This window comes from Ipomoea nil, unplaced genomic scaffold, assembly GCF_001879475.1.
Source record: "Ipomoea nil cultivar Tokyo-kokei standard unplaced genomic scaffold, Asagao_1.1 scaffold2957, whole genome shotgun sequence".
NCBI classification, from domain to species: domain Eukaryota; kingdom Viridiplantae; phylum Streptophyta; class Magnoliopsida; order Solanales; family Convolvulaceae; genus Ipomoea; species Ipomoea nil.
Genome location: NW_017619385.1, coordinates 2,934,035 through 2,944,897, shown reverse-complemented (window position 1 = coordinate 2,944,897; position 10,863 = coordinate 2,934,035). Strand labels below are relative to the sequence as shown.

The window sequence follows — 10,863 nt, the reverse complement described above, 5'->3', positions numbered from 1 at the left end:
TCATCAGCCTAACAAAGTTTTGTTCCTATGATAGCGTAACACATTTTTTTTTTCTGTACATTGTTCCTCATTCATCTCCTCCTGGAACAACAGTATCTTGTTTTTGGCAGCTAGCAGTTGCTTTACTATTCAAAATTTGCATTGGATCAAAACCAATACCTCAAAAATTACACCAGCTAGCTCTTCCTCACTATATGGGAGAGCTTAAAAGGTGACTTCTTAGCCAATCTTTTGATGCCAAAAAGTAACTCTAAATCTCAAATTTTGCTTGATTGAGCAGTGAAGGCTGATAAACTTCCGGCGAAATGAACTTTCCTATTAGCAACAAGGGAAGCAAGAATACCACTTCTTTTGAGCCGTGGCCTCGGGTTCTAATTGTGGAGATGGTTCTGCCTCCTTCATCGGCGGCGATGGTGGTGAGGGTGGTTCTGGGAATTTTGCAGAGCAACCAAGCTTTCCCTTAGAATCTTCGCCTGCCAAACTTCATTTCATTCAAACAGATTTAGCCATATCTTACTCAAAACTCAAAAGCTAGGCAGAAAAACAGAACCCGGACATTAATAACAGATTATTATGCAAATATTCTTATTTTACTAACTAGATATGCATACACCCCATCTATCAATTAAAATTAGCGCCAATGCCCATCTCCATAAGTCATTCCAAGAATTATTGCTTTGTTATACAAGTTCTATTAAGGTAAATGGACCACCTTGTATGAACAAGATTGAGAAAGTATAGAACAGATACTACCTTGTAAAGAATCAGAGGGTTTTAAAAAAAAAAAAAAAAACAAAAAACAAAAAACTTGTGTTTGTTCCTGTGATGTGTTATTGCATGGACACTAAAGAGTTTTAGATTTTTCAACATGGCCACTTACATTGGAAACGCGAAGGATTTCACACTGGCATTACTTCCCCTCCCCTCGGCAAGAGATCTCTCATTACTGTGATCTTCACTTTCCCTTGGGTCCTCTTCCAAGGCATCAAGACATGCTTCCACTTCTCTTATTTTAAAACTAGGGCGATTAGAAACCTGGCGTGTGTTGACTGGATGGCCTATAGAATCACGCTCATCAGAGCACCAAGGACCATAATCCCCGGTAGTACTGGCACTCCCTATGTTGATACTGAATAATGATTCACTGGAGGCTGTACTCCATAGTACTGGGTCCGAAGAATGGTCTAGTTCAAACACAGAAGAAGGTATCCTATTCGACGCGTTCATAGAACGATCCATTACCTGCATTGTGGGCGGTTTCTGCGATTAACAAGTTGGTAGCAGAGCTTAAGCTGGATAAATTAGGACTGGCTGCAGATGAAGTGGAAATGTCGGGTTCATAATCATCCTCTGCAGATAGAATAACAAACGGATCATTTGGAGAAGAGGAACAAGATGGCAAGACATTCAATTCCTTTCTTGGGGAAAGAACATCAACTCCTTCAACAGGAGCCTGCAAATTTCCACCATTTAATTTGATTCATCCTGTGAAGGTTGGATCCCATTCCACATCAATTTACCGGGCCTACTGGCACCTCTGAGCTATCCCAAAGCGATGCATAATTTTTCAAGACTCAAATGCACTATCTATCAACTATTGCAGCAGTGAACTGTGCTATCAACTATTATATGTAGTTTTTCAATGCTCTCCATCCAGATTGCTAATACATTCTGGACGAAAACATTTTTAGTCCTCTAGTTATAGAGAACATATTATGATATTAAGTCCTCAGTGTGGATTTCAGCCCTGCACTATGCTTACTTCTCAGTAGATCAAACACACTTAACCACAAAGTTCTTTGGTTATTTGACTGTAATATCTTTCTTAAAACCAATTGGTGATAAATATGTAGACATTAACCATTTCACCACATCCCCATGGTAAGCCACAGCGTCCCGTCTCGAATCGAGCAGGGGCTAAACTCGGCTGATGCCAACACTCAGTTACCAATCTAGTCCCCACCTATGCTACTATTGCAATATCTTTAAGCATCCAATTGAATACAAATTCCATTGTTGTTGTTCAAGATAGCCTCAAAGGACACAAAACTAAATGAATATGCCTATTACAACAATTTAAAACTAAATACAATGCCACAAACAACCAACAACAAATTATCCTAATACCAAGGGTTCAGACTTCAACCAACTGCATAATGCCTTTGAGGATAAATTAATTTAATTTATTGCCTTTAAAATTAATTTCCATGAAGCAATCTCAACTAAGAACAATGTTCCTAATGCAGTAAATAGTTTGATGATGTTCATATAATTATACAGAGCAATATATATAATTGAATAAAGGGAATTTAAAATGCATTATATTGGTGGGTAAATGAAAAATAAAATAAAAAATACCGTGGAGGGCGGCGATGGGGACAGGGTCGCCGGCACCGGAAGGTGGCCTGAAAGATGAGCGGACGACCCGTGTATCGCCGCCAGCCGGCCACCTATTTCCTAGATTGTTAGCGGAAATGTACGACGGAAGTGGTTTGCATATACAGCAATTACAACCCACCCAGCAATTCAGCAAACAATGAGAATACAATTCTCCATAGCCGAAAAACTTGTTCACTTCTTTCTTTGCCTTTAAACCGAACTTGGCGGCGCGCCACTCTCTCTTTCTTCATTTTTTTTTTTAAATAAAATCTTTATCAATCTTACTTTCGTATACCAAAAAATCAAGAATTCTATTTTTATCAATACTTTCTTGATTTTTCCCTATTACAATTTACCTATTTTTGTGTGGGTTGTAAACTATTACATAAAAATGAGGATTTTCTGAATACTCAAAAAACTTATATCAATATTTTATACAAAATTCTCCAAAATATATCATGTGATTTGGAATAGACAATTGGACCATCAAATGTAATATAATGCTTTGGATTTGTGTAAAATGAGAAAATTGAATTTGAATAAATTGAATAAAATTAGAAATGAGTCTTATAAAAAATACAAAAACTTATAAAACCCCATACATAACATATCAGGTCAAACCGTTAAACAGTAACATTAAAGTTTGATACAAAATTGCAGCTAAACGTTTTATTAAGGCTGCCTACGTATTTCAGATTGTGTCTGGGATCAAGCAGCACGTGGTTCTTTAGTTACATATATAAAATTACAAGGATGGATTTGTGTAAAATGAGAAATTTGAATTTGAATAAATTGAATGAAATTAGAAATGAGGCTTATGAAAATGTAAAAATTCATAAAAAGCACATATATACACTAGGTATGTAATAGTGTTGATAATTGTCCTGTCTTGGGGTGACTACTCGCTAATCCCCGCAAACTTTTGTAGAAATAGTTTTAAAATGAGAAAATTGAATTTGAATAAATTGAATAAAATTAGAAATAAGGCTTATAAAAAATACAAAAATTTATAAAACCTTATACATAACATAACAGGTCTTTAATAGGTCAAACCGTTAAACAGTAACATTAAAATTTGTTATAAAATCCCAGCTGAACCTTTTATTAAGGCTGCCTACGTACTCCAGATTATATCTGGGATCAAGCCGCACGTAGTTCTTGAGTACATACATGGAGGGATTGGATGGATCAAATGTGTGCAGGTTTTGAATATAAAGAGTAGTTTAGTATGTTTTTAGTGCTTATTTATTTATTTATTTATTTATTTATTTATGGGGGTGGTTTGGTATTTTTTAGTGCATTTAAAATCTTTTAGTTATTATTTTTGGGAGTTATGCATGATTGGATGAGTCGTATTTTTGGTATATTGAGGTTCTACCACCTTTGTTTCATACGTCATTCTCTAATGTTGACATTGTGTCATTTCAGTAGACACGAACACGTCTCTATGCTACGGTGAGATAGATTCAATTTTTTCGATAAGCGGCAATTTTTATGGCATTCGAGTCTATTTGATCGTTTGCATAACTTACATTGGTATGTAACAATATGCACTTCAATCTCTCTCCCTATTTTTGCCTCGAAAATTCTAACCAAAGCCTTCATTTACTTATAGCAACTCTACCAATAACTCAAACAATAAACATTATATTGATGTTCCTACATACGCTTAATATAATGATGAAAACCAAAAAGAGTGGAAAGACGCTATTCTCCTACACATGGAGATGTTAGAGTTTTGATTTTGCTATTCTCAATGAGGAGCCTCCGGCTATCACTACACACAGCACTGAGGCTGCTAAATTGAAGGCACATAATTTGTTAACTACAAGCACATATTACATAATATGTTAACTGTACTATAGGTACATAATATGTAGTTAACATATTATGTGTATGTAATTAAAAAATTATGTATATTGTAATTAATTATAAGCACATATCACAAGCATTCAACTCGATTATTGTATAACGCCCATTTCCAAAACTCCTCCGACAACCATCCCGCAACAAGTTCTGAACCTCCAACATTCCCCTCAAAATGTATGAAGGATTACTACCTTCCTTTGCTTCAAAGTAGTTGCCATTGGGGTACCTTCGGCCTTTTTGAGTGGACTAAGTCCGCTAGAACACAAACTGTCGTCGGGTTGCCAAGTCCCTGGTAATTCCATGTACAGAGACTCATGATGTTGCCATAGAGACCACGCCTCTACCCCATTTTTTTTGGCCGAAGATTCATATTTCATCGTAGCAGACGGTTCAACCACTTCAGCCGCATTCTGATAAGTGCCAAAGATGCTACATTTTGTGAGGTATTTTGAAGGCATATTGTGCTATAATTGGAGCCCTTTGAGCCTATTATATGTTTAGAATTACTTACGTTGATAAAAGATAGGAGCAAGGAGTCAAGGACTAATTGTGGTTGTCTTTGTAGAAAAGAGCAAAACATTGTCATTTACAGGGCATTTCGGCGACAGTTCGGTAAGTGGAGAAAAGACTTATCCTCGCTCTAGAAATGAATCTACAAATGTCTTAAATAGCCATCCCGTCATAAATTCCGCACAATGACACTCTACGCAGATGAAATAATTCTATCCAGGAGAGATTTGAATCGGTTGGCACATACCTCTTGCAACTTTATATAACACGTTGCACAGTGCTATAGGTCGCAGGTCAATCATAGTCTCCGGTTTAGTTTTTTTTTTGGGATCAAGACAATGTACGTATCATTAGCCCTTGCTGGAAGCTTGATTGTGTCCATAAACGATCTACAGAAATCAGTCACAACACCCCTAACAATATCCCAATAATGCTGAAAGAAACCCGGCCCCATACCATCCGGCCCAGGCGATTTGTCAAAGTGCATTTGAGTCACAACCGTATGGACCTCTTCAGAGCTGGGTGGACTGAGAAGCTGTTCATTATCCTGATAGGTCACCCTAGGAAAAATACAATCAACCACATCATTCAAATACCCTTGTTCCGACTTGTATAGGGTAGCAAAATAATCTACCATTATTCCTTCAATCGCACTTTCCTCTTCAGTCAAACCCCTTCAGCATTCGTCAACCCATGCAGCCTATTTCTTCATTTTTTTGCCTTAAAAGAATTGTGAAAAAAAATTACTATTAAGATCTCCTTCTTTGTACCAACGTTCCTTGGCGCACTGCTTCCAAAATGTATGTTGTTGCTCTAGCAAAACCAAGTATTTCTTCTCGACACAAGCATATTCCATCAGGCTAACATCATCACATCTAGGTCTCAAAACATTCAGACGATGCTTGCATTTTTCAATTCGTACTTGGAAATCCTTATTATATGTGCGTCCCCACCTCCATATAACCCTGCTGCAACATTCGATTCTCGTTAACACATTAAAGCCTGCCGAACAACCCCAACTCTGTGATGCAATCTCGCGACATCGGTCTTCCCGTAGCCACATATTATCAAAAAAAAGTGCTTCCGAACTACTCTGTGGTTGCTTGTAGCCGGGGTAAGCAGTAGCGGTAGGTGATCGCTTTATGGGCACATCAAGGAGATCATCGTTGCACTATCATTCTATCAAACATTGTCAGCCTGGACTCAGTTTTTAAATTCTATCCAGCTTCTCTTCAACCATATTGAGCGTACCTCGAAATCTTTATCACGTGAACTGATGGCCATTAAACGGAAAATCAATCAACCCACAGTCTGCAATAGTGTCTCTAAACCCCGTAATCAGCCATTCCAGGTGAGGAATACGCCCTCTCTTCTCAGACTAGTGGAGCAAGTCATTATAGTCGCCCATGACTACCCAAGGTAACTCACTGTGTGCGGCCAAGGTGCGCAGCATACGCCATGAGTCCTGTCGCCTTTGTCGTTCAGGGAAGCCATAAAATCCCGTGAAACGCCAATATGGTCTACCAACATCTAGAGCTAGCTTTGTGTCAATGTTGTTGGCTGAGTATCCAGTGACTTCGAGCATCACCATATTCGACCAGTGGAGCGCCAACCCTCCCCTATGGCCAACGGCATCCAGCGCAAATAGGTTCTCATAGCCCAATTGAACTCTCACTACCTCCATCTTATTTTTGTCTACAAACGTTTCCATAAGAAAAAGTACCTTTGCCCTCTTTGCGTGGACTAAGTCCGCTAGAACTCAAACTACCGTCGGGTTTCCAAGTCCCTGGTAATTCCATGTACAGAGACTCATGATGTTGCCACAGAGACCACGGAATTTGATGTTGCCAACACCCCGCCTCTACCCCATTTTTTTTGGCCGAAGATTCATATTCCATCGCAGCAGACGGTTCAACCACTTCGGCCGCATTCTGATAAGTGCCAAAGATGCTACATTTTGTGAGGTATTTGGAAGGCATATTGTGCTATAATTGGAGTCCTTTGAGCCTATTATATGTTCAGAATGACTTACTTTGATAAAAGATAGGAGCAAGGAGTCAAAGACTAATTGTGGTTGCCTTTGTAGAAAAGAGCAAAACATTGTCATTTACAAGGCATTCCGGCGACAGTTCGGTAAGTGGAGAAAAGACTTATCCTCGCTCTAGAAATGAATCTACAAATTTCTTAAATAGCCATCCCTTCATAACTTCCGCACAAGGTCACAACGCATGGCACAACACACCGGACAACGTGCGTTGTGCGTTTAAGTTCTTGATCTACGAATTCTGCGACGTGCGTTGTGCTCCCCGTGGATCTTTCTGTTTCTTCATAACGCACGTCACGACGTGCGTTGTGCTACTCGTGGATCTTTCTGCTTCTCCACAACAGATGTCACAACGTGCGTTGTGCCTCCTGTCTTGGCATCGGCTTGTCTCCTTTTCCCGCTTTGTTCCGTCCTAGGCCACTTTGCCTCATTTTCATCCAAATTACCCTACAAAATCATAAAATACAAAGTGTGGTGATATTTTATAGCACAATGCACAAACTTAGCTTAAATGGCCTAAACATGGTACACAAAGGATCATAATTAGCTCAAAATGTACCTAAACGAGACCCTAAAACTAGGTGTCTTTGACACCTATTATATGTCAAAGTCTCATCAAAGTTGCAATTGCCCATAACCAAGTATGAGAGTCTAAGAATGGAAGAAACTAAGTCAGTCTCTGAGTCCAGTGCAAGGATAAAGAACTTGGCAAACAATGACCGAAACTTGGGTGAACCATTTGTGGAAGAAATACTGGTTCGCAAAGTACAGTTCTGAGATCCTAGCCCCCGAGGTTCAAAATGCAAGCTGCTGCCAATAAGTAGTCGGCAAATCTAAAAACTCTAACTTTAGATGCTCTGATCTAATGGGAAATTTGTAGACTTTTGAGTTTGGAATGGAAGAGGAAGACAGGTACCTGAACAACAACAACAAAGGAGTTGCATTTGGCGCAGCGGTACATGCAAGAGCTGACTCAAATACAGAAATGAACGATGTCATGGCGATGCTTTCAAAGAAATTTGGAAAAATGTTGAAGAAAGCTAAGGGAGAAGGAAAGATGAAAACAAGTAGCAAAGGAGATGGAACTGGAAGTGTTCAGAAGCAAAAAGGTCCAAGTCAAGACTTTAAACTCAAGGGTGTTCAAAGTTATGAATGTGGAGGTTATGGACAAATGCGAGCAAATTGTGGAAACCACAAAGGAAAGAAGTCTTATACACTTACCTGGAGTGATCTCGAAGATTCTGACAATGATGAACAATAGACAAGTAATTTTGTTGCATTCCATGGAAGCATGTATCAACCTGATGCTGTGGAAGAGCGTACAAACTACGAGAAATTCTTCCCACGTGTAGAAGGAGATGTGAAAGAGATCTCTCTGGCTGTAAATATCTTTGAATTTCCTCCATTTTAATTTGGATTTGGACCAAAGGCAGAACAGTGAGGTTTTATTGGAATACATACACTCTCTCTAAGTTGTTAAGTCTTCCATACTTAGTTTTATGGGACCCTTGTACATGGTATAATTTGCCGTCACACATTCACACACCAACTATTTGGTATGATTGGAGGGATTTTGGATAGTCAGGGGTTAATTGTACTTTTTTGGGGGTCAATGGCTTGATTGTACTTTTGATCACTTTGTCGATGACAATTTTAAAAATATATTATTTTTGCTAGATTTAATTTGGGACACATAGAGGAGCTATTATTAGCTACGAAAGTACTAACTTTATGTATACGGCTTTTGCAAATCTTTTGAAACAAATATGGCATTACTTATAGGCCAGGTGACTACTCCCTAATTCTCACAGACTTTTGTGCAAATAGAGTTGAGTAATAAACACATAAATATAATCTTGAAAATGATTATGAATCCTTCATGTAAAGATTGTACCATCAAGTCTAATAATGTGTTTGGTTTTTGTAAAATGAGAAAATTGAATTTGAATAAAAATTGAATGAAATTAGAAATGAGGCTTATGAAAATGAAAAAAAAATTATAAAAAGCACACTAAGTATTATCAAGAAATTAAAGGTGGAAGATGAAACATTAAAGTTCATACAAAATCACTTGTTATATATTTGTATATGATTGTAGAAATTTTGGATTGTCAGGGGCTAAGTATACTTTTTGTTTGGGTTCAATGGCATGGTTTCACTTTCGATTAGTTCAATGAAAATTCTAAAATTATATTATTTTTGCTAGATACGAGATACCTAGAGCTATTATTAGTTATGAAAGTGGTCACTTTATGTAATACGGCTTTCGCAAGTCTCTTAGCTTGAAGAAATGTGGCATTATTCACGGGGTGATTACTCCTTAATCCCCATAGACTATTGTGTAAGTAGAGGTGAATAATAAATAGATAAATACAATTTTAGAAAAGAATATGAATCCTTCGCGTAAAGATTGGGGCAAATTATACCGTGCACCAGGGTGCATAATGCATTGTGCACCCTAGCAAAAAACGACGTCGTTTTGTACCTTTTTCGTGTGTTTGTTGTTAACCCTTTAAAAAAAATCATGTTTCAAATGTACAGAATTGTATAATAGAAAACACAGAATTTTAGATTTGAAAGCACAGAATTTTATGCCTGAAAACACAGAATTTTTATAACTGAAAATCCCCATGTTTCGAATGTACAAAATTATATAATAGAAAACACAGAATTTTATACCTGAAAACACATAATTTTTTTTAAAAGGATAAAAATCCCTTGTTTTGAATGTACAGAATTTTATACCTGAAAACATAGAATTTTACAACAGAATACAAAACGAGTTCGTTTTGGGAGGCGCGGGACGCACATTGCTATGCGCGCCCTGGTGCACGGTATAACGATTGAAAGATTGGGCCATCAAGTCCAATAATGCTCTGTGGGCTTATTGAACAACCTATAAGATCCCAACGGGTATGAGCCCCCTTGTCACCTAAATTAATTAAGAGTTTAGGATTTTAAATTCGTCCCTAAAAATGACGAGTTTGCATCACATTGTCTGGCAATTGAAATTTTATAAACAGAATATATATAGACATATTATATTGTATCAACCTTCTCGGCAAGCCACATTGTATGTACTCCACCAGTATTACACGATAAAAATAAAATTAAATATTTTGAGTCTCATTGATTTTCGAAAGAAACATCGATCAATGACTTAATTTTTATGGGAATTGAATACATACACTCTCTAAGTTGTTAAGTCTTTCCATACTAGCTTGATATTGTGCCTATTCATTGGGTCGGAATGTTTTTTTTTTTCAGTAAAGTCTGGAGTCTCTTAAATGGAAACGTACTAATTTTTGGGTGATTATATTCATGAATGAAGTTTTCCAACTTAGCTTATACCTTATTGCTATGCTATGCTACTCTATAGAAAAATGTTTTATAATTATGTTGCACATGATATATGATATATATATACTTGTTTTAAATATATCTTATTGGTTTGAGAGGTTTAGTTTTATTTTCTTTTTTTTTTTTTTGGTAGAGTTTTTGAGAGGTTTAGTTGATATATATATACCTTATTTCTTTACTGATTAAATGGAAATTCCAATTTTTTGAATGCTATTTGCTTTCAACTCCGATCCAGGATTACTTTGAATGATACGATGAAGAGGGAACAAGGAAATTCATGTTCCAAGTTTTACCATGAGAATCTAAGGACGTCCAAAAACTAAAACATTAAAACCTACCATTCAATCCATCAAACAAACTACTCCTTAATAAAGTATTAAATTCATATCAAATTATAAAACAATATCCACTTTGTGGTAAGGGTCTGTACCTAAAATAATAAAATGTTTCTCATGTTATGCAATTTTTGTACATTAGGTGTAAGGGTTTGTACCTAAAATAAATTAAAATTTGTGTTGAAACATGAGAAACGGAAAGTTACAGAGTCTGTTAAAGCTTAAACATCAAACGACTTCATTTTGATCCTGGGTCCACAATGCTATGTGAACCCTGGTCTACGATATAAACTGCCTTATACCATGGGCAAATTATATTGTGGACCATGGTCTATGTGGGAGCGTGGATCATGAAGTATGTATCAT

The 10,863-nt window shown here is 37.1% G+C and overlaps 1 protein-coding gene across 1 annotated transcript; it reads right to left on the bottom strand.

Moving 5' to 3' along the window:
* Nucleotides 1-272: 272 nt before the first annotated feature.
* Nucleotides 273-2,509, bottom strand: LOC109162770. The gene is made up of 3 exons (XM_019311453.1): nucleotides 2,359-2,509; nucleotides 881-1,350; nucleotides 273-481 (listed from the first exon to the last, which is right to left on the bottom strand). Exons 2-3 carry the CDS (start codon nucleotides 1,246-1,248, stop codon nucleotides 319-321), a joined length of 531 nt encoding a protein of 176 aa, XP_019166998.1. The 5' UTR covers nucleotides 1,249-1,350; nucleotides 2,359-2,509; the 3' UTR covers nucleotides 273-318.
* Nucleotides 2,510-10,863: the final 8,354 nt, after the last annotated feature.